Consider the following 24455-nt stretch of genomic DNA (forward strand, 5'->3'; position numbering starts at 1 on the left):
AAATGAAATACATAACCACGAAAAAACTACCAAATCCGTAGATTCAAAAATTGGGACTTTTCATGAGTATATAACCATGGAATGAATCACGGGTTTATAACACCATACCACATAATTTTAAGAATAATGGAAACAAACGTGGTTTCATAGAAAACCATACATTAATGAAGCAGGGGAAACCTCCATCCAAACAGGGGTTAGTTAAAAAAAAACACTTCCTGTTACATCGCATTCTACATAATCGAAATCACTCTCGAACCCTAAGATTTCGAGTCAAAATCGCGTACATATAGTGGGTACCGGGTAAAATAAACAATTTTAATATGGAAAACTTTAAAATAAGCTTGAAGACCTGAGCCACTCAACTTATCAGAGCAGATATATTTAGAATCTACGATTTTCTAAAAAGCTCTCACTTGCTTCTGGAGCTCCAACAAATGTATCTTACAACAATATTGAAGACACAAGTACCCTTTTCTTATCTTTTCATATCACTATCTACGATACTTAAAATCAGCTAACAACACACTAATCAATTAATTAACCATACAAAAAATGAAATCAATTAAGCTGTCTGTATATAGCTACATTTTCTCCCATTACGGCTAGTGCAATACATTAATTAACAACAAAGGCAAGTAATTAACCATAAAAAGAAGAATTTGAATAAATGATAAAATTAGGGTTTTTTTAAATACCTTCTGGTCTTCTGATTATCCGTTCAAATTTCTCTGTCAGTCGTCTCTATCCCACCGTCTAACCATACAATCGAAACTGTCCAATTTCCATTAGTTATCATTTTGGTAAATTATCCTTAGAGAGGAGAGGGAGGGAGGAAGAAAAGAAAGAGAAAGAGAAGGAGAAAAATAAAAAGAAAGTTACCCGAATAGTTTTTTGTTCTTAAAACACAAAAACAATTTATTTTAAAAAATATTTTTTTTAAAAGTACTTTTCAAAAAAATATTTTTGGCTAAAAATAATTTATATTTGACCAATTAATTTAAAAAATATTTTTGAGCAGCAATTAGTGTTTGGCCAATCTTTTAAAAAGTGTTTCTATGTGTATTTTTTTCAAAAGTGCTTTTAGCTTTTAAAAAACTACTTCTTCTACTCCCCAAAAGCACTTATTTTCTCTCAAAAGCTTGGCCAAACATCTCACTTTTTTTAAATAAGCACTTATTGAATAAGTACTTTTGGGGGAAAAATAAGAATGGCCAAACGGGCTATAAATCTATTTGAATTTTCGACCACATGTAGTCAAAAATAATTAAGTCAGATTTGACTTAATTATTTCGACCACTTGTAGTCGAAATTTTTTTATTTTTTATTTTTAAAATTAATTGTTTTATATTTATATAATTTAATTATGTATAAAATGTTTTTTTCCAGTTTATTATTTGTACAAAAATTAATTTCGACCACACGTGGTCGAAATTCACTTTTTCCGTTAAAAAATCGACCCAGTGTGTTCGAAATCTTATAAAAAGTTTAATAAAAATTAAATTCCGCAAATTTCAACCAACTGTGGTCGATTTTTTTCCGACCAAAATTGTGGTCGAAGTTTTTAGGTCGAAAATGCCCCTTCTTTTAGTAGTGAAAAATTAATCTTAAAAACTGGAATTGACACAATATCGCGAAGTGGCCGCCCTTGCTCAATTTGGCTCAGACCTTGATGCTGCGACTCAGGCATTACTCAATAGAGGTGCAAGGCTGACAGAAGTACCGAAACAACCACAATATGCACCACTGCCGATTGAAAAACAAATTCTAGTCATTTATGCAGCTGTCAATGGATTCTGTGATCGAATGCCACTAGACAGAATTCTTCCAAAATTATTCTTATTAACATAATCCAGAATCATTAAGTAGTTTTTCTAGGAAAGAAGTAACTTAGAAAGAGATAAAATTTAATTAAAACTAAGTTAGTAAAAACACTCCTAATTTTCTAGAAATGAGCAATTCCTTAAGGAGTGGGCATAAACTAAAAACATCACTCATTATGAAATGGAGGGAGTACAAATCTTAAATTTTAGTTGCAATCAAGCTTTAAATGCTCAAACAACTAGGGGATCTTTTTTCGAGGGCCAATAATGATGAAAGAGTCATACTTTGTTGTTTAATTATGGATCGGGTTGGTTCGGGTTTTTTAAATATCAAACCAAACCAATTATGTCCGGGTTTTAAATTGATAAACCAAACCAAAATAATAAAAATCGGATTTTTCAACTTCAGGTTTTTTTCTGTAAAAGTCTTCATACAAAAACTTTTACTTCAAATATTTCTTTAGTCCTAATAAGACACGACCACTTAAGGTGTTTCTTAAGAAAATAACAAAAATGTGAAATGAGTGATGACATTGTAATGAAATATTCAACAAAAAAGATAATGAAATAGCACAAAATAAATATTGCTAATTAATAAGGTATAATGAAAATAATCATCATCTAAAAATACTAAGTCATGCTAAAATAAGCGCGGCCAATGAGTATTAATTACATGACCAAAAAAAATTAAGTTATGTATTTTTATTATCTAAATTAACAATACAAAACTAAATAATAGACATCCAACATTATTGTCATTCCTAGTGTTAGGATTGAATTACTTTTGTTAGAAACATTAGTATTGAATTGATTTTGGTTAAGACTTTATTTGAGTTACTAACATCTATGGGCTATAAAAACTTATTGGAACATTCAAAATTCACGAGCTTGAAATAATATGTGAAAAGACAAAAACTATGACAAAACTTAAGAAATATTTATAAATTACATTATAAGCAAATCTTTATGTATAAAATATATTAATTTTTTGTATACATATAATGTCGGGTTGGTTTGGTTCGGTTTGACTTTTTTTAGTTAAAACCAAACCAAATCAAGTATGGTCGGGTTTTTGTTTTCCTTTCAAGTACCAAACCAAGTCACAAAATCACTAGTCGGATTTTTTTCGGATTATCGGTTTGGTGTGATTTGTCGATTTTCTTTGTACACCCCTACCTACTATATTAGAGGATATTCTGATGCAAGTTGGATTACAAGTGTGTTAGAGCTAATAAAAGTATAAAACGCCAAGTATAGAGCCAATAACATGTCATCACATGTTAGGCGGCTAGATGAATTATAAAGAGGATTACATTATATATACTGACAGTGTAAAAGTTTTTTACACCATTAAAATTGTTATTAAACCTGCCATAATAAGTTAATTATCTTTTTTATCAGGTTAATTAATAAATACTAATTGTTAAAACTTACGTGTAATTACCTTTTTTGCACATAGTCATAATCGAAATACTCACCTCACATCATATTTATAAGTAAATCACCTAATTGTACCATGGATTCTTAAATTCAATAAATTATGATACCTCAAAGGGAAACCACTTAGGCATTAGGTGGCTAATACATTAAACTCCGCCAAGGAAAAGTCTCAAAGTCAATGTCCAATGATTTGTGTTACTTTTCTAGTGAAGTTTGTGGAGTCAAAAATGTCGGAATGTAGCTCATTGTTTAGAATTCTTTCTTTTTTTTTTTTTTTTTTTTGTTGGAACGAACAAGATAATGCATAATGAAACTCAGTGTAGTTCCAAGTTAACTGAGAAAGTTTTCAGGCACCTCTAATTCAGGATATATCTTCGCCTCGTATCATTTTATGTATGGCTGAAACTTTTAAAAATATATCTTATCAAATTAAATTCCTGCCTATTATCACAAAAAAAAAAAAAAAAAAACAATAATACCAAACACCAACTAATTTAAAATCTCGAGGTCGCACCAAGAACAGCGTAGCGTGTAAAAAGGAGTTCTGGGATATACTTAGACTACTTCAAACCAAATCACCAGATGTAATGTGGTGCATCGATCTAGCTTTGTAACGTAGTAGCATGATACCTGTTTTGGAAGAAAAACTTACTTCACTGACTACTTACTCCAAACAACAATAATATCATGCAATCACCTATTTTATCACGACTCCATCAGACGTATTCTACTTTTACATAATGGAGCAGGTTATGCAGAAAAAAGTGTATAAATTAATAGCCTAAAACATGGTAACTTGCTAGGAAGACTAGAATTTGCAAGTCATTAGCTAATCACACATCAGAAAAAAAATTCTAATTTGTATTCGATTTTAGACTAAACTAACGATCAAATGACTCTTTACATACAATTCTATCACTTAACTATAGTTAAATACTCTATCTCAATATATTACTTAAGCATATTAACTTATGCAATTTGGAATAGGCACCCGAGATTTTTTTTTTTTTTTTTTTTTGCCTGAAGACACTATTTTTAAACGAACACAAAAGTCGGCCTCCAGTGAGTTACAGATAGAGTTCGAAAAGGTCAAAATTGGTGTATGGGGACAAGTTAAATGCGATGTGTGACACCCTAAAGAATTTGCTAACAAAAGACACGTTAAACCCTTATCTATAAAGAAATTTGTAAATTCAGGAGTAGATTTTGAAGAAGTACCACATTAATTGAATTTATGTTTGTATACGGGTAAAACCGAGGATATGGATGTACTCAGCTCAGGAAAAAATTTATTGAATTTCTTAAAAATAACTCAGATTGTTTTGCCTGGTCCCATTTAGACATGATAGGTATCCCACCGGAGGTGACAACGCACAAGTTGAGTCTGGATCCGAGTTTTCCTCCCGTCAAACAAAAGCGGAAGCCGCAGCTCGAGGTAAAGCACGCGTTCGTCAAAGATGAGGTAACTAAGCTCCTTAACATAGGATCCATTCGAGAGGTTAAGTACCCGGACTGGTTAGCTAATATGGTAGTAGTACCTACAGGGAAATAAATTTAGAATGTGTGTAGACTATAAAGATTTAAATAATGCTTGCCCGAAAGATTCATTTCCTTTGGCCAGCATCGATCGCATGATCGACGCTACTGCAAGTCACGATACATTGAGTTTCCTCGATGCCCACTCTGGGTACAATCAAATACAGATGGACTCGGAGGAACGAGAAAAAATCTCTTTCATAACTAGTTCTGGCACATATTGTTATAATGTAATGCCCTTCGGCCTAAAAAATGTCCGTGCCACCTATCAGCGGCTGGTCAACTGCATGTTTGAGCACTAAATAGGGAAATCAATGGAAGTTTATATCGATGACATGGTTGTTAAGTCCCTGCGAGCAAAGGACCATTTAGTATTTGTAGGAAACTTTCAGTATATTAAGGAAGTACAACATGAAACTGAACCCGAAAAAGTGTGCCTTCGGTGTTGGGTCGGGTAAGTTTCTCGGATTTATGGTATCGAATCGAGGAATCGAAATCAACCCAGATAAGATAAAAGCAATTGAATACATCACCGTGATAAACGACATCAAAGGGGTACAAAGGTTGACTGGATGGATAGCTGCCATAAGCCGATTCATCTCCAGATCCTCGGACAAAAGTCATCGATTTTTCTCATTGCTAAAGAAAAAGACCGACTTTGCTTGGACCCCCGAATGTCAGATGGCCTTAGCAGAGCTCAAGAAGTACTTATCAAGCCCGCCTTTGCTCCACACGCCAAAAGCGAACGAGCAGTTGTATCTGTACTTGGCGGTGTCTGAGATAGCGGTAAGTGGTGTCCTTGTTCGAGAGGAAGAAGGTACGCAATACCCAATCTATTATGTAAGCAGAACCCTAGGTGATGCTGAAACCCGGTACCCGCATTTGAAAAAACTTGCTTTGGCTTTATTGAGCGCATCTAGGAAATTAAAACCTTACTTTCAATGTCATCCCATATACGTCGTAACATCATACCCCTTAAGGAATGTCATGCATAAACCCGAACTCGTGCCGATTAGCAAAATGGGATGTGGAGATTAGCGGATATGATATTGAATATAGACCATAAACTGCTATCAAATCCCAACATCAAGCGGACTTCGTGGCCGATTTTGCACGCTATGATCCCCGAGGCCGATAAAGAGATGCTTTTACTCGGGGATTAGTTCGGGAATATGGACCCTTTCATACGTACTCGTGCTTCTAATACAAAAGGGTCCGGGTTAGGGATCGTTCTCAAACCTCCCTCGGGTGACATAATAAGACAATCTATTAGATCTACTGATTTGACTAACAACAAAGCCGAGTATGAGGCTATGATTGCAAGTTTAGAACTGGCTAAGGGCTTGGGAGCCGAAATCATAGAGGCCAAATGCGATTCTCTCCTGGTGGTCAACCAAGTGAATGGAACATTCGAAGTCAAGGACGACCGAATGCGGAGATACCTAGAAAAACTGCAAGTCGTCCTTCGCCGGTTCAAGGAATGGACATTGGAACACGTGCCTCGAGACCAAAATAATGAGGCAGATGCCCTTGCAAATTTGGGATCATCGGTAGAATCGGATGGGTTCAATTCTGGAGCTGTGGTGCAATTGATAAGATCGGTCATCGAGACCGGTCACACCGAGATAAACTCGACCAGCCTTACTTGGGATTGGAGGAACAAATACATAGACTATCTTCAAACAGGAAAGCTACCGTCCGATGCCAAGGAATCAAGGGCCCTCCGAACCAAAGCAGCTAGATTTTATTTGGTCGATGGCCAGTTATACCGAAGGTTATTCCACGGCCCCTTGGCGAGATGTCTAGGGCCGGGAGAAACCGACTACGTTATGAGGGAAATTTACGAGGGGACTTGAGGAAACCATTCGGGAGCGGACTCACTGGTCCGCAAAGTTCGATCAGAGTAGGTTACTAGTGGAACGAGATGGAGGAGGACGCCAAAGCCTTCGCTCGAAAGTGTAACGAATGCCAAAGGCACGGTCCGTCAATACACCAACCCGAGGAAGAGCTTCATCCGGTCCTTTCTCCATGGCCATTCATGAAATGGGGTATGGACATAGTGGGGCATTTGCCATGGCCCCAGGTAAGACACAATTTATTTTACTTATGACTGATTATTTCTCTAAATGGGTTGAAGCAATGTGCATTCGAGAAAGTCGGAAGAAAGAAGTTATTGATTTCATTTATGACCATGTAATCTGTCAATTCGAGGTACCCACGGAAATGGCATGCGATAACAGGAAGCAGTCCATAGGTAGCAAGGTCAGCAGGTTTTTCGAAGAATACAAGATCAAGAAGATCCTGTCCACCCCATATCACCCAAGCGCGAACGGCCAGGCTGAATCTACCAATAAGATTATACTTCAGAATCTAAAGAAAAGACTAACCGGCTCTAAGCACCGGTGGAAAGAGGTTCTGCCCGAGGTCTTATGGGCCTACCGCACAACGGTAAGATCAAGCACCGGGGAAACTCCGTTCTCCCTGGTATACGGAGCCGAGGCTCTAATACCCGTCGAAGTTGGTGAACCAAGCTTAAGATTCCAATATGCCACTGAAGACTCGAATCGTGAAGCAATGTCTGCTAGTCTGAATCTCGTGGACGAAAAGAGAGAAGCTGCTTATATCCGGATAGCCGCACAAAAATAAAGGATGCAAAGATATTATAACCGAAGGGCTAACTTTAGACATTTTCAGATTGGAGACTTGGTGTTGAGGAAAGTCACACTCCACACGAAGAACCACCACGAAGGAAAATTAGCCCCGAGTTGGGAAGGGCCATACCGAGTCACCGGAATAACCGGGAAAGGTTCCTGTCAGCTTGAGAACGAAGACGAAAAACTGTTGAAAAATAACTGGAACGTGGCACACCTAAAGAGGTATTATTGTTAAAGGTATGAATAACCTTTATTTTTTCTTTTTCTCGAAATCTAACCATGCAAGCATACAACCTAATGGGCATCGGGAGCAGCACAATGGAAACCGAAGAGTCATAGACTTAAGACTGAAAGCACGTGCTGCACTCTTTTTCTCTTCGACCGTTTTTGTCCCGAAGTGGGTTTTTTGGCAAGGTTTTTAATGAGGCAGCGCTGAACAACGTGCTACGCAAATAGAGCAGCCCAATCAAAGACCGGGGACTGGAGATTGCACATATCGAACCAATAGTACACGAGCCCTCACATTTCGGACTCGAATACTAGGGGTCTACTATCCCCTGAGCTAAGTGATAACTATGTAAAGCCAAGGCTTGAACGACAGGACCAGATGTAAGGACCAAACGATCGATTAAATCGTGTCCAATTAGTTTGTTCTTGCCACGGCAATGATTGTAATTACATCTCCGGTCCATCAATAAAAATCTTGTCTCGATCAAGATAATATAGCATTGCCAATATTGCACCAGACTCCTAAATATGCGAAATACGTAAATATTAAAGACTACGGTCTGAAAAACCTTACGCAAATTTTAAAGACTACAGTCCACAGCCAAAAACTACAGTCTACAGTTAAAGACTACGGTCTAAAAACACAAAAATATCGTGATCCGATTTATCTCGCCATTTATAAATAAAACAATGATCAAAGTCAATACGGACTAAAAACCCGATCATGTCACGTGACTTGGAGACGTCTAAGTTTGCAAATAAGGTCGATCGCATGCCGCATACACTCGATCACGAATCATTACCACTTCAAATTTTATTCTTGCTGAAGCAATAATGCAAGCCAAGGCAATGGCATGAATCGAACAAACATCAAACTGAGGAACACTTTATAAAAGGCAACGAAAAGCGATGAACAAGCCGAATCAAAATCTTTTTTTTTTTTATATATAGAGGATTTACAAAGGCTCAAACAAACGGCCTTAAAATAAAAAGAAACATAAGGCTCCTAAGCCTAATCTTCACCCGAACCTTCGGTCTCTTCCCCGGCTGACTTGATGCAGCTATTCGAATCCTCAAGATCGAACATGACTTTCGCCTCTGCCTCGAGCCTCTTGGCCTCCTCGATTAGATCTGATAAATCCACTTTGGTGGCTTGAATTTCTTCGAGGGCCTCTCTTCGAGATAAACACCGCACGTACTCGGCCCGAAGATCACTAGCCTTCTCGGCAGCGGTCACGTCGGCTTTATACTGGTCCAACATACCGTCGTAGCTCGAGATTTGGCCAAGGGCTTTTTTATGTTCAGCCCGCAGATCGGTAATGTCCCGGCCAAGGCTTTTCCGCTCCGCCTCGGCTGCAGCAAGTGCTGACCTGAGTTCGTTAATTTGCTCCACCACTACCCGAAGCTGCTATTTAAGAGCATCCCGCTCAGCAACAGCACCAATTGTCGTTTCTTGAAGGGTTTTGAGCTCAAGTTTGATCCCATCAACCTCCGCCCGAAGTTGATCAATCTAGCTAACATAAGCCCGGGCCTGAGAAGGAGTGGCATTAGCATCGGCTATTAAAGGCTTATTATAAACTTCGAAAGCCCTTACCTTCTCTGCCAGCTGGTCATGTTCCCGCTTGGCCTCGATAGCCTCGTTTCGAGCTGCTGCCAAATCTGATTTAAGGGTGGAGAGATCCGGGAGAGTTGAGATATATTCCAATTTCTGCCCGTAAAGATCCCTTGGCTCATCCGCGTCCTCAATTTTCTTCCTAGCTTCCTCTTTGAGACGATCCACTTCCGACCTAAGTTGATGGAAGCTTGCATGATGAAGCACGGAGGCCTATAAGAAAAAGAGAAGCAGTTGTTAAGATGAGGCAAGAAAATAGAGCTAAGTGTAAAAACGAAGGAACTGGACATACTCGGTTCAAAGCCTGCTGAGCCTCGTTGAAAAGGCAGGATTCGCTGACTTCAGCCATCTTCTTCCAATCCTCTTGGGACACCAGAGGGTACAGATAGCTGGCCACCCCGACCAGCCCCGACAACATGTTCATATCAGCCGGCACCTTAAAAGACATCAACCTCTTTCGATTCGAGTCGGCACTAGGGGCAGGAAAAAATGTCTCCAATCTGGGATCGAAGTTAACCCCGAAACGATTGACCATGGGGATGGATAAGTGTTCGAAGCCCGACATGCCAGATGCAGGTATTTCGTAATTCCCATAACCGGTTGTCTCTTCTGGCCCTATTGGCCCCTCGGTCATTTTGCCTTTGGCCTTGGCATCGTCGGTGGGAATATCCACTAATCGAGGGGGCGAGTCCTGTATGCAAATAATGGTCTCAGCCGAAGCCACAGCTTGTATCGGGAGGACAGAACCAATACTATAGAAAGGCGGAATGTAAAGTACCTTTGAACCCGGTACAGAGGGAGTTGCCTTCGATCCAGCGGCTACGGCCGGGAGTCGCCCCGAGCCTCGAGTGGGTGCAGGCTCGATAGTAGCATCTTTGGTCATCTCGATTTTCAACCTGACGCTCCCCACATCCGTCGGTCTTGGGATATCCCTCGAGCCCACCGGCATCGGACTTGAGCTTTCCACCAAGGGTGGAGTAATCTCTATAGAGCCGGTCAGCTCTTGATTGATGCCCTCGTCGGTAAGTCGGTGCCTGGCCAACACCTAATCTTCATCATCGGAATGATCCGTTAGTTGACCAACAATATCGGCGTCCAGGGCCCGGGCCGAGACATCTTCCAAAGAGGGCTCTCTGGTTGTGTGCCTCAATTTTTTTCTGGTCTCGGAAGGATCTCGAAAAGACTCGGAGGACCATCTTTTCCTCCTCTCGGTCTTATCTCCTTGGTCAGGAACTTCGATGTTTTGTTCATCGGCTGAAGCCTCTACAACCTCTTGCCCCCGAATTTTGGTGGCCTTTGAAAGACCTGTAAAGGAAAGAAGAACAGGTTAAACTTATCAAGAGCAGTATAGCACATAAAGAGGACGGAGCAGCGCTCTGGTGGAAAGACTTACCGTGATTCCCGGCCTCTCACCGGGACCAGGACAAATGCTACCAGTTGCGGTCGGCATAGGTAAGTTGGGAACAGATCTTCCCGATCCATTCATCAATGTTTGGAACCGCACTGAGGGTTCGAACAAGTTCTATGAACATACGAGTAAAATCAAAGAGTCAGTATAGGTTCAAACATATGACCATACCATACCAAAGTAAAGCTACTTACGGGTTGGGTTCCACTTCTCAGAAAATGGCAACTTTTCAAATAGAATCGATCCCCCTTGTTCTCGACTTAGACAAATCCTTGCCCGGCCTTGGTCTCTATCTTCATCAAGACCGAAAAAGGGAGCTTTTTTGGCTCGTTTGGTGAGTTTAATCATACCCCCTCGAAAAACTCGAGGACTGTACAGTCGGAGGAGATGGCTCATCGTGAAGGGAATATTCACGTTCGTAGTAAAGTAACGGAGGAGTACAACGATTCTCCAAAATGACGGATGAATCTGACCGAGGCAAATATCATACCGTTTGCAAAAATCCACTATCACGGGATCAAGTGTACTAAACGTAAAAGGGTAGGTATAAATGCTTAAATACCCTTCCACATGGGTCGTTACAGCTTCAGCCTGATCGGGAATAACGACCTCCATACCCTTCCACCCACAGTCTTCCTTGACCTGTTCAAGTTTACTCGGGGGTATCGTGCACAAATAATCCGATATATCGGCACCTCGATCCCCTTGTTGAGAAGGCTTCTCAACCTTGAAATCCCTGATGGTCGCGTAATCTTGTGGGATAAAATCTGTCAATAATGGCTCCGGTTTTGGGGCCGAGGAGGTCTCGCCGGTCTTCGCTTTTGAAGATTTGCTCATTGTTACGAAAATAGCAAGGTATGAAGACTTGTATGAAGGTTTGAAGATGAGATAAAGAACAGATATGAAGGTATGAAGATATGAAGGTTTGCGTATCCAAGTACACGAAGGTAAAAAAAATTCTTGGTAAAAATCAGAAAAGTGAAAAAGTGAAAGGGGAAGGCTTGGTTTTATAGAGTGGGGCCGAGACGGTTCGCATTCCGTAACCGTCTTCGCCACCAACCGGGTCTCGACACGTGCCGATGTCAAAACAATGTGACAGATTTGACCTTGAACTTATCTATCCGTAGGAAGCGTACAGGAGAAGGAACCGAATCACCCTTTTAGATCCTCAAGGCATACGAATCCGGTCATTTCCGATCCCGTTTTCCGAATAAGTTCCTGAATCCCCCCTTTTTTCTATATCAAAAATCCTGTAGTGGAGGCCCTGATGAGGCCCAGGTCGGGCCTTGGCACTAATAGTATGATTAGGTAAAGCTGTCGTTCGACCACAAAGGATGCAGTTCTGAACCGATTACGGTCGAATACAAAGAATAAAGTATACAAACGTAGCAGTCGATAACGAGGCGTTTCAATTTGGGGTATACAACAGAGCGAAATAACAATTAATCAATTATTGCAAAGGCATATACAAAAGAGCAAGTTCAAACAACGCAAATAGAATACTCAGTGAAGTCCGATAAAAAATCGATCCGCAAAATTCTATTAAAATTGTTCCATTTCGCAAAACCCCGACTTTCTCGGATACATTGGTCCGTCAGAAAAGCGAAAAAGGCCCTACTCTACGGCCATAAACTAAAAAAAAAAAAATAGTAACACCCCTAACCAGCATAGTAAGCCGAAAGTTGAGAACTCCGGCCTATCCTGTGGGATGTTACGACGGTACATGACACCGTCTAGATATCCCTGGAACCTTCACTGGAAGCAGATGATTCGGGGATACTCGGTTCCGGCAAATCTTCTTCATCAAGTTCTATTGTCAGCAGGGGTTCGCCAAGAGGTATCTCCCGACGGTTCTCCATGATATGACGAGTTCGGACCCAAGAGCCAACCCCCGAATGTCTAACCGGGATACTTCCAGTCTCTCGGCGCCTAGGTATCCTCGGCGGTGCCGATGTTTTCCTTCCCCAAGCGACATCCTCAGCTACGACTTTTCCCTTCGAAGATTTTCTGGTCGAAAGTCCTGAAAATCAAATACACTGGGTTGAAATACGATGCAGAGAAATGAAAGTCGAGCGATCGGATTAAGAAGTTATCGTGGTTTTTGCCTTTCCACCCTTCGGGTGGCATTCTCTTCCAGGAACGACCTGAGTTACGAGAAGCTCCTAGAAGGGCAACCACCCATTCAAAAATAGTTATAACGAGCTCAGGTTCAATCAGATTTGGTGATGGGTCCCACATCTCCGAAAAATCGGTGGACGATGGATGATGAAGTTGAGTTGTATGTATCATCACAAACCGATGAAGCCACCCCCGGTCATAATCATCCTCGGGGTCAATCAAGCTTCGATTTCCCCGAGGAAGTAGGTGAACAATCCCCCCTCGGATCACCCGAGGTATGTATATATGAAGTAAATGATCAAGGGTGAAGGGAATCCCGGCTATGTTAGCCAACATCTCGATGCAGTACACAAGTCTCCAAATTTGTGGAGCGATCTGGCCGATACACACTCGATACCGGTGACAAAAGTCCTCGATCACTCAAGGAATAGGGAGAGTAAACCCGATGGCGGAAGGATAGGTGTACAACAACGAGTAAGCAACAACATGGTGATTTATTTTTACCACATTCCCAACAGGGCGAACGTCGACATCTGCACCTAAATTGCAGTCTTCCCTGACTACGGTAATGGTAGCATAATCAATACAGGATTCGAAATTCTCCACCGAATCAAGATGGTGAGAGACTTTGCAGTCACCTGCGTATTTAAATCCCGATGGAAGGATATCAGCAGCAAGAAACTCTAATTCCTCGTCAGGACCAATGGCCCTGTTGGCAGCAGAGGTGGAGATTGAGGAGGAGACGAAGACTGATCTTCACCCTGGGTTAGTAATGGAAAAGATGCCACAACCGTGATAAGGATGTGAGTTTGATACGCAACCACAACAAGATTTGGAGAAACAAGGTTTAGGGTTGAAGAGTAAAAATGCATGGCAAAGGAAAAGAACATGGGCTTTATATAGAGGAGAGTCCAATGGGTTTTGTAGTAGATTGAGAACTCTGACAAAGGGCGGCTTCCCAAGAAAGATTTTGGGGCTAAATAATAATGACCTAGCATCGAGCAGAGTAAAGTGTTGATTAGAAGGTCTTGTCCTAGGTAGATGGGTGCAGCGGCTCAGCTTTATTTGGGTCCATTTCCCGCGGTTAAGATTTCACCTCTGGAAATGGGGGGACTACCTGTATACGGGCAAAATCGAGGATATGGATATACTCGGTTTCCCGACGTGAACGTTATGTTCGTCATGCTCGGCCAGGATAAGACCGGTATATCAGGAATCGGGCACCAAGCCCGATCCGGAATGAGACATTAAGGCAGGATGAAGAGGCGGTTAACCACCATGAGGAGAATACCGGAATATCCGCCCTCTCCTGGATATTTCGGCATCAATCCCGGCAACAGCTGTCAACAGATTCCTTTCCTTACTTAGAATTGTACTAGGGTTAGGACTCCTCTACTATATAAAGAGGAGGCCCCCATTCATTTGAGGGGTTCTTTCTCTCGACAGAAAAAGGAAAATCATGTACTGAGCAAGGCAATGCAATCATCTGAGTTCATTCATCTTTTCTAAAGTTCTCTTTGTTACTCACTGTTCAAACATCCGATCATAGGGGTTCGATCTCAGTTCTTAGTACCCGAGGCCAGTCATTATTCATTTTGGTCAGATCTATATATTTCATTTTACTTATTCGTTTATCGTGTAATCTAATCCCGAGTTGAATTAAACCATATATCCTTAGCACCACATACAAATTCAATTGTTTTCCATTTTAAGGTTAAACAATGTTTAATCGAGATCTTTCGAATCTATATAAGAAGTAAGAACAACTCCACAGGCATGACCTTTTTTTTGTTCAAGAATATAGTAAAAGATAGAGTTAAGGGTCAAAAACGTACCTTAAGTATCACATTTTTTTGAGTTTCCTACTAGAACTATTAGGATTCAGAGTTTCCTACCTAAACTATCACCAACTAGTTAGCAAAACATGTACACCTCAACTATTAGTTGTTCACTTTTCCTAACTCGTAGTTGAGATAGAAAGAGTGAACAACTGAATAAAACGGTGCCCACGGAGCATTATTGACATAACGATGCCACCGACGATGTTGCCACCGACGATGTTGGACGTGGGAGATCATTTTCAATTAAATTGTGGATTTGGACATTAGGATTTCTGTCAGAGTATGGAACCCAATCCATGAATGTACTTGTAGTATTTGGAATTGAATGTTGTCACTTGTCACATTATTCAACACATACACACTAAACTACCACCATCTTTAATCAACTTTCCAACGTCCATGTTGATCATGTGAGTCCAAATAGACGATCTGAAAACAATTCCCCACACACATTGATGTCAATCGCAACCATTATGTAAGAAAGGGAAAGGGCAAAGAGGAAAAGAAAATTGAATAAAAGTAAAAAAAAAAATCATAAATAGCAGAGGATAAAGGGCTTTTCTAATGAAATAAACACGTGCCAAACAATGATTGGTGTTAGGCGATCACTTCCTTTTATAAAACTAGAATTGGCCGAGAAAGGAAAATATTACTACTACTTCGAAGTTGTTCACGGGGGTTATAAGAGTTCTACATAGTTAAAGATAGTATGAACAGTAGGTGGATTACTTGGGGAGTGGTGTTTATGTTTTTCCCTGTGAAAAAATTCTCACATTACTGAATACAGCAGCTTACCGATCGCATCATTACAAAATGAAAGCGGTTCAAATGGAACTAAATATATATTGAAAATTCACTTTGAAATGGAACTAAATATACATTGAAAATTCACTTTGTGATTGAAGCTTAGCTGTTAAAAAGGTTTTTAACCTTCGATGAAAGAAAAGCATCCAATAATTTAGGATATTAGAGGTAGTGACACTTTATAATTAAGGCTCACTTCGCATGACTTAAAAAGAAATGTTCTCTCTCAAGAAAGGACACATCTGTGGTGCTCTCCTGCAGTTGTGATTTGCTGACCAGAAATTTATTTGCACCAACCAGTTAAAAGCCCAGATCATTTTATGCATAGAGCGCACAGCATACATACATATCATTCATTTCTGCTTGTATTCAAACGATGATCGAATGATTCTTTACTGTTGTATATCTCCTATATATATATATATATGTGTGTGTGTGTGTGTACAGACACGCATGGAGTAGACTAGTCAATTATGTGAATAATTATAGATGATGCAGGCCAAAACACTAGTTCATGTGGCATGCCACAGTAGTGTGCAGAGAGGTCTGAAATTCTAATTAGTATCAGCAAAACCAAGGTATTCAAAAAGGGTACTGTGAGCTAAGCAAAATAGAACATTATTCTTTACAAGTTGTGCAACAAACTAGTTCCAACTCGATAACTCCCATAGTTGTCTGCATTGGTCATAACATCCCTGATAGCTACTGGATTCCATACCATGTCGGATACTCCTTAACTTTTAATTTGAATCTGATGATCGGACTCCATGCCGTTTGAAGAACTCACGAAATCCATAAGCACTTACGTCATAGTTGAACTGAAATTAAAAAATATTAATAATCAGAACCACTTCAAATACAAGGCTAGTTCGGTTTCCACAATAACTTTCCACCATGCAGTCAACTTATCTAGCAGATGGGAAATGAAGCAACTGAGACATGTTGGAGGTGGCACAATATAAGTTTTGTGAACTCGATACTAGATGTTATAAAATAACTAGTAACAAATATGGACTCACTAGTAACAGCACTGATGACCATTCTTCTTGCGCTATGTAATATTGCAATGAAGACATGCATGAAAATGCAGGACAAGCAAGAGGACACTTGTATCCACTTTGCAACGGAGGACTTAGCTGTTCTTGGGCAAAATTTTGGTCTGTATGGTTGGGTTTCTCCTTTACGCGGATCTTATAAACCAGAATATTGAACCTCACAACATTTTTTTTTTTTTTTGATGACATGGGAACCCGCAGCCGCTACCCTTCGGGTGCGCACAGGGACCCAGCTCCCATACAATAGCTCGCAAACCACACAAGAGAGGTAATCCGCACTAGACAAGCCCGGTGCGACGAGCTCGACCCAGAAGGCAAATCCCCTGCTATCGTAGGCAGGGAGTTTCGAACTTGAGACCTCTATTATGAAAGCCCCATGCTTAACCAACTGAGCCACCCTCGCGGGTTGAACCTGACAGCATTACACCTAGAATAAAGTTGGTCATGGCCTTATTTGGAATCTGGTGGCTCCGTTAATCTATGTTGCTCGGACTCTCCAAAAATACTGCCGCACCCCTGTGAGATCCTCCAAAAATGCACTAATTTTGGAGAATCCGACACGCTGCCATCGACATTTTGAAAAGTCTGAGCAACATTTCCGTTAATAGGTGAATCTGGAACATGAAACTAATAATATTGTTTTTCTTGTTAAGTTGTCACCTTTATAGGACTTAAATTTCCGCTAGAATAAACAAGAGGGAATTTTCTGGGAAACTGTACGTATAACTGTAATGAATCTTTAACCTGCTTCGATGACAAATAAAGACATCCGTAAGAATTGCAGAATGTCAATAATTAGTGACAACTCCCTAAGATTGAAAAAAAAAAAAAAGGAACAAAGCCAACTAACTGCAAGGTAAAATTAAGACAGACTAACAACTCTGTATCCTGATGTGCTGATAGCTTATGGCAGTCACAATTTTCAAGTGCAAGTATCATCACAAGCTAATGAAACAAAGAAGATAGGTGGCAGCAGGGGCGGACGCACCTTATGGCTAGGGGTGTTATCCGACGCCGCTTCGTTGAAAATTTTAAATAATATTTATATCTATAATCTGGAAAAAGAACAGAACACGTATAACTATATTACAAATGATGCTATTTAATCAAAAGGGCTGCTTGGCTTGCTGGTTAGGCGCCTCCCTACACAACCGAAAGCCCAGGATCGATTCCCCTGCTCTACAACTTTGTGCGAGTTTTTTTTTTTTTTTAACAATTTTCAGTAAGGGCTGCGAACGCTAAAAATAAAAAACAGAGCAAGCTCTAAGATAGGATCGAACCCAACCACCGTTCCTACTGAAAAAACAGAAAAACCAGCCAACCTAAGCTTCACTTACAAACAAGCTTTGGATATTAAATTTTTTGAAACAAAGTTTCAGGTGAATTATATTCCACGCTAAACTTAAAACCTTACAACAACAACATACCCAGTGTAGTCCCACAGTTAAACTTGAAAAAATTACTCATTATTCCCTTGAGTTTATTCATTTGTTTTCCACTTTAAATGTCGACACCGCTTACGAAAAATCCTGCGTACGCCACTGGGTGGCAGCAATGTTATTAAAAGCCACACCGCATCGCTTAAAGGATAAAGCAGTGTGAAGCTATTTTGTTCGGACTTTCCAAAAATGCAGCAGCGCCCGTGACGGATCCTCCAAAAACACACTACTTTTTGAGGATCTGACACACACCTTAAAGAGTTCGAGCATAGATGTGAAGCGATGGGTTATCACTTCATGGGGAAAGCCATGCACTTCAAAAAAAGCGTGTGCCTCAAACAATGACGTGCTACATGAGTAGCAACCGATTCTTTGAATCTCAACTTTAAGGAGTTGGATTGATATCAACATATGTGCAAATTGGTTAGTATTAGATGTTCAATAGCAATAGATTATTAAACTACTACATCCACATATGTTTGGTTCTTTTTAATTTTCCGTAACTGGTGTGCTTCACTTCAGAGAAGCTTGCGCTTCACTTCAGAGAAACATGCACTTCACCTTCTCATTTTTCTCAAGTTTCATGGACTTTGTCGATTCTCTGGCGCTTTTCGCTTTACGAAACACTGGGCAGCAGATGGAAGCAGATATGGAGCCTATTCATCATGTTGCATTTCATGGACAATTTGGTTAGAAAGGAACAAGAGATGTTTTGAAGGGTAGATGGAACACATTTCTTTTGTAAAGTTAAGATGTCTGCAAAATCTATACTTTTGGCGTAAGGGCAAGGATGGTATGACAAATTTTTGGATTTTTCAGACTCCTTAAGGCTATAATGGAGAGCTTGTACATTCTCCCATTTTTAATACTCCCTCCGTTTCAATTTATGTGAACCTATTTCCTTTTTAGTCCGTGCCAAAAAGAATGACCTTTCCATATTTGGAAACAATTTACCTTTATGCAATGATTTATAGCCACACAAAATATATGTGCCCCATTTTACCACTTTTTTTTTTTTTTTTTTTTTTTTTTTTTTTTTAATTTTTGGGGGTAAACGCCTCATTTTACACCACAAGTTCAAAAGTCTTCTCCTTTTTCTTAAATTCCATGCCTAGTCAAATTGATCGAAACGGAGGGAGTATTACTTTTATCTTATTAAAAAAGAAAAAAAAAAACTAATGGAACAAATGACACTATATATATTTTGTTTTTTATAAAATATGATATCAAATGCCACTACCTGAAATTTCAATGTAGATACAGCAAAATCTTCACTACGATATAATTTTGCACATAAAATTTCAAGGACAAGCAAATATTATTATCATTTCTTCACAGATACTTCAATATTCATTACGATATAATTTTGCACATAAAATTTCAAGGACAAAAGCAAATATTAATTATCATTTCTCTACAGATACTCACAAACATGAGAACTTACAGGTAAAACTTTGACAGAGTATTTGGTAATATTAGGATCAGCAACTTTGCCCTGTGCAGCTGCCTGGTAGAGAGCAAACCAGAATCACTCAGTTGAAGACAATAGAAAAAAAGAAAAAAAAAATTATGGCTATGCGAAGACACAAAAGCTGACAAACATCCAAGCACCGAGCCTTTGTTATTGACGTACTGTGAAACATATCAAACAGTGTAGCAGAGACAAATTCAATACACATGCAGAGACAAATAATAGACCAAACTAAAGTAGCATTAATAAAAAACGGAAAAGAAAAGAAAGAAACAAAAGAAATCATACACTACCACTTCTGGATATAATTAACAGTAGACCACTTCTGCAAGTAATAGCAAAGAGCTTAGTAAGCCCTACAAAAAGTTCCAGTAAGTCAAATTGGTTGAACAGGTTTTCTCACAAAGAAAACCTTATGATCAATTCAATCATGTCTCTATGATACTAATGTAAGATGTACCTTTTAATCTTTTGTCCCCAAATTAAACTATGTAACATATAGAGGATAAAGAGAGTAACTGTTTTTATGCCCAAAAACTATAGATTAAAAAAATAGAGCAAGCAATAAAAAATTGTAAATCTCTTTCCAGATTATTAAAAGTTTAAAACTATTGCTTGGACAGAGAGAGATAGAAAGGGGAAAAAGATGGGAGAGGGGTGGGGGGGCGAAGAAGGATGAGAGTTGACATGCACAGAGAGGGATGCTTTTTGTTCATGTTTTGCTGTCCGTACTTAAGTTGGTAGTCACAAGCTTGTCATTAGCTTTTGGTTGGTTGTGCTTCAGCTAAATTATTCAAAAACTTAATGTAAGTCACCGAGCTCGTGATTAGATGTTAGTGGCACTTTTGAGGTCAGGCACACATCTTTTCTCAGCAGGAAATAACTTGAGCTTGTCAGGTAGGGATTAGACACAACAAAAAGCCCACTCCTTTAATTGCTGCAGAATTATGCATAAGAAACATTTGGCAAACTCAATATTTGAACCTCTTAATATTCTACAAACTCAAGCCTTCACGGCAGGCAGCATAAAAAACATATGACAACCTATCATGCTTCAGCTGCACACAAGTTCTGAAGAATAAAACCACTCCCTCTCTTCACCCACTGTGTTCGATATAGCCTGATATTATACTTTATTAGTTACCTACAATAAGTTCAATCACAAAGTAAATCCAGTAGATTCCCCTACTTTAACACAGTGTGCACCAGTGTCACATATCAATAAATTTGTTCACAAAAATTCAACATCCCCCTACAGTTATGTAGGCCAAATTTGAGCATTCTCAATTTTTTGAAAAGGAGGAAGAAATTAAGATGTGATCAGCAAATGCATCTTATTCTCTCCCTCCGTCTATCAAGGCACTCATAAGCCACACTTAGTATAAACATATAATGCCACGACTCAACAAAAGTACCTGTTCTGGACTATGAAATATCTCAACAAATGGATATTCCTTCTTTTGTCTTGTTATGCAAAACCCAGGATACTTCGGGCATTCGACCTGAACAATACAAAATATTATTGAAAACACGGACAATGTTATGCATGAGCTTGGAAAAGATTTTATGCTATCAAATTTCAATTCAAAACAATGAGCTGTTTTCCATATTTCCAGCAGAGAAAATAAACTTGTTGACCCCCACATCACAGATGCCTGAAAAGACTTTTTTTTAACCATATTAGCAACTACATTCTATCTACACTTGAATGAGAAGTTCAAGAAGTGTCTTACACGTAAAAATTTTACATGTGGATAAAACTCAGCTGCAGACTCCTCTAGAACTTTGTCAAGATGTTTGCTGTAGTTACTCCTACAGCATCCAAAAATTACATGATCCAAGGATTAATGTGATAAAACTACAAAAGACGTGACAGCAAGGAAGAGAAACTATAAACTCATATTACTTGATCGTAAATGCAACAACTACCGGGTAGCCTTGATGAAGAAGTTGGACAAATTCCCGTTCCGAGGTAAAGTGAATGACCTTCGACGGTCCAAGATCCTTAGGATAGCCAGTGTAATACCTTCAAATAACAAAGAAAAAGTTAACCAGGCGTAAAATAAAATCCAATTAATATAAAGCAAAACAGTGGCAGATCGAGAATTTCATTAAGGGGATTCAAAAGTGTCGTGCATGAGATTTGAATCTGTGACCTAAAGCAATTTTTTAATTGTACTAGAACTTCCCTCATGTCAATGGAATTCAACAGCCTATCTAACCAATAAAACTAGTTTTTACCCTATTTGCAAAGTGTAATATTTCAGGGAAGGGGATTCAATTGAACCCGCTTTCTCCAAGGTAGCTCTGGCCCTGAAGCAAAAGCAACACACAAAAGCTAAGCAATTGCTCTCTATGAAATGCTAACACCTAGTGAGCAAGTCACGATAGCAAAGCTAGCAACTTTACGCAGACTACTAAGCAGAAGAAAAATGGTTTAACAAAGATCAACCAAGATAGACGTGAAAGTAAACTAGTGCTTCCCAATCACATGTAAACGCATGCAAATAATGCTGGTTAATAAGCTAACTTTGAGTGTTGAAACCACTGTTTCACATCCCATCAAATACAGCTAAATTAACAAGTTAAATGCCATTGTTCTCCCTAGTAGTGTGCGCGTACTTACTAAAATTTTAGTCATACACAAAAACAGAAAGAACTTACTTGCAAGAGGAACGAAGGTTGACAAGGAACTTGCTAAAGAATGATTGCTCCTCCATAACAAGTAATCAAAATGCAAGATTTAGTCTCCGTATTTTGTTATTTATTCCTTTAACAATATCCAAACCCTGACAGAAGAAAACACCAAAATGTTTAATTTTGTAATGAAAAGAAAAACAACAAGTGGACATGTAAATTGATCGAGCAAGCAACAATATTTGAGATGCTGAATCAGAACTTTACAGAAGCAAAACACCAAAAAGAAAAGCAAAAAATTCAAAAACCAAAGAATGAACATTTTCAAGCAGGAATTCACAAGATAAGGAAACCAAAAACATATTAGAATGTTGAACTTATCTTCTTTTGTCAAGATGCATTGGGGAATAGCCATAATAAGCAATCAATTGGATATCAAAATTTGGGAACTTTTTCAATTGTACTAGATATAAAGTTCAAGCTCAGAGCTAGCATAAAAAATCTAACCAAAATTTCTTCAAAAAACTACTTGCTCCCAAATTTAATTATTTCATTGACTTTGTATTCTCAAACCATTGTAGGATGCTATCATTTCAAGAATGCTATCCAGATAAATACACTTATAGTGCTGGAGAGTGACGTGGAAAATCCAAAGTCACTATTATATGCTCCCTACTGATGTCTTAACTTTACACAAATGAATCTTATTGTACACTTATTAGTTATTATTGTGAGCTCACTTATGTAATCCTGCTTGGAATACTGAGAAAAAACACCTATTCTGTTGAAACAGAGAAAAAAGACAAGAACAAAAGACTCGTATTTTCAAGCATAGAAGTAGAAGCCCAGCTACGCATTTGACCGAACGCAGTAGCTTTTGCTGAAACAGTGTAATCGTGTTTTTAAAAAATCATTAAATATGTACACATATTAAATTTAGAACCCAATTATTAGCAGTTGAATTCATATTTCTAAAATCCAAAACCCATAAAGTCGAAATTCTGACTTCGCCTCTAAAAAACGAAGGGTGCCGCAGAATAACTGAAACTCACAGGACTAAACAAGTACTCCCTCTGTCCCAATTTATGTGATACACTTTCCTTTTTAGTCCGTCCCAAAAAGAATGATACATTTCCTTATTTGACAACAATTTAACTTTAAACTTTACCTTTTACACTTAACGAGATGATTTATAACCACACAAATATCTTTGACTTATGTTATACCACAAGATTCAAAAGCCTTCCTTTATTTCTTAAACTCTGTGCCCAGTCAAACTATATCACATAAATTGGGACGGATGGAGTATTATTCACCATAAAAAAACATACTGATCCTCATCTTTCAAGAAACAAACTACATTGGACTTATTCAAGGTACTTTTTAAACAAATAGACAGCTTCAGCAAACTCAAATCTTTTACACAACTATTTTTTTTTTAAAAGGTGTCTGAGCTCAAAAGTATAGACAATACTCTGCATTTATACATTATACATAAAGCATCTTACAGCTTGTTTGAATGGTTGTTGTATATCGTTTCATAATATATCGTATTGTACCTGCACTTTATATTAATTGAATACAATATTTGGATAGATACATCAGCAACTTGAAGTATAAACTAACATTATTATATCGAAAAGTAGGGTATCGGGTAGAATTATTATTAAAAAAAAAGATCGGGTAAACGATAAAATAGGATTATTAATGATAAGCAAAGGCCATATGAGAAAAGAAAAAAAAAAAAAAAAAGGGTAACACGCTATGACACCAGATTAGGTTGTTACATAAGGATGGATGAATTTAATGATACGATACAATACAATAGGTAACAACCATCCAAACAAAAAAGCAAAAGATAAAGGAGACAAATAACATAACTTGAAACAAAGGAACTCACTGGTTTTTTTACCAAAATTTCACAGTTTTGGCTCTTTTTATTATGATGGATTTATACGTGGTAACTTCTCTTTGCCTACTATGGAGAATGATTTGGGAATTTTTTTATTGATGAGAAGAGGGGGAAAATGTGCAGGGTTTTGCAGGAACAAGAAGAAGAAAAGAAAATGATAAAAATAAAATCGTCCCTTTCGTGGGTAGTTCCAAAATAATTGAGGATTTATAGCCTGCAAGCTTATTTTTCTCCAAAGTCTTTTATTTTTTAAGGCAAAAGACATAAATTAACCCTTAAACTATACCCCAAAAGTCATTTTCACATTTAAAGCTATCATGACCCATTACACACCTAATATATGGAAAAGTGATATTTGTTACTCATCGTATAATATGACCAGTTGCAGGGGAGAGTGTATACACTCTCCCCACATCACGCCACGTCGGTCCACATGTCGCCACGTCAAAAATCCTCTAATTTTTAATTTGATATTTT

The 24455-nt window shown here is 38.7% G+C and overlaps 1 protein-coding gene across 3 annotated transcripts; it reads right to left on the reverse strand.

Moving 5' to 3' along the window:
* Positions 1-15923: 15923 nt before the first annotated feature.
* LOC132040105 (uncharacterized) lies at positions 15924-24154 on the reverse strand. Of its 3 annotated transcripts, none has more exons than XM_059430721.1 (7): positions 23979-24154; positions 22094-22218; positions 21336-21455; positions 21163-21241; positions 20845-20931; positions 19403-19465; positions 15924-16282 (listed from the first exon to the last, which is right to left on the reverse strand). In XM_059430721.1, the coding sequence occupies exons 2-7, from the start codon at positions 22147-22149 to the stop codon at positions 16205-16207; spliced, it is 483 nt and encodes a 160-aa protein (XP_059286704.1). In that variant the 5' UTR covers positions 22150-22218; positions 23979-24154; the 3' UTR covers positions 15924-16204. The 3 variants fall into 3 exon arrangements, with proteins under 3 accessions (XP_059286704.1, XP_059286702.1, XP_059286703.1); XM_059430719.1 differs by having other exon boundaries at positions 23967-24154; XM_059430720.1 differs by having other exon boundaries at positions 23948-24154.
* Positions 24155-24455: the final 301 nt, after the last annotated feature.

This window comes from Lycium ferocissimum, chromosome 12, assembly GCF_029784015.1.
Source record: "Lycium ferocissimum isolate CSIRO_LF1 chromosome 12, AGI_CSIRO_Lferr_CH_V1, whole genome shotgun sequence".
Classification (NCBI taxonomy): Eukaryota; Viridiplantae; Streptophyta; class Magnoliopsida; order Solanales; family Solanaceae; genus Lycium; species Lycium ferocissimum.

Coding starts and splice junctions, on each gene's coding strand:
- LOC132040105 (XM_059430721.1), bottom strand. CDS start 22,149: ATGGAGGAGCAATCATTCTTTAGCAAGTTCCTTGTCAACCTTCGTTCC. Junction 19,466..20,844: donor TATTTCATAGTCCAGAACAG/GTACTTTTGTTG, acceptor GCTCTCTACCAG/GCAGCTGCACAGGGCAAAGT. Junction 16,283..19,402: donor ACTCTGTCAAAGTTTTACCT/GTAAGTTCTCAT, acceptor TTTTAATTTCAG/TTCAACTATGACGTAAGTGC.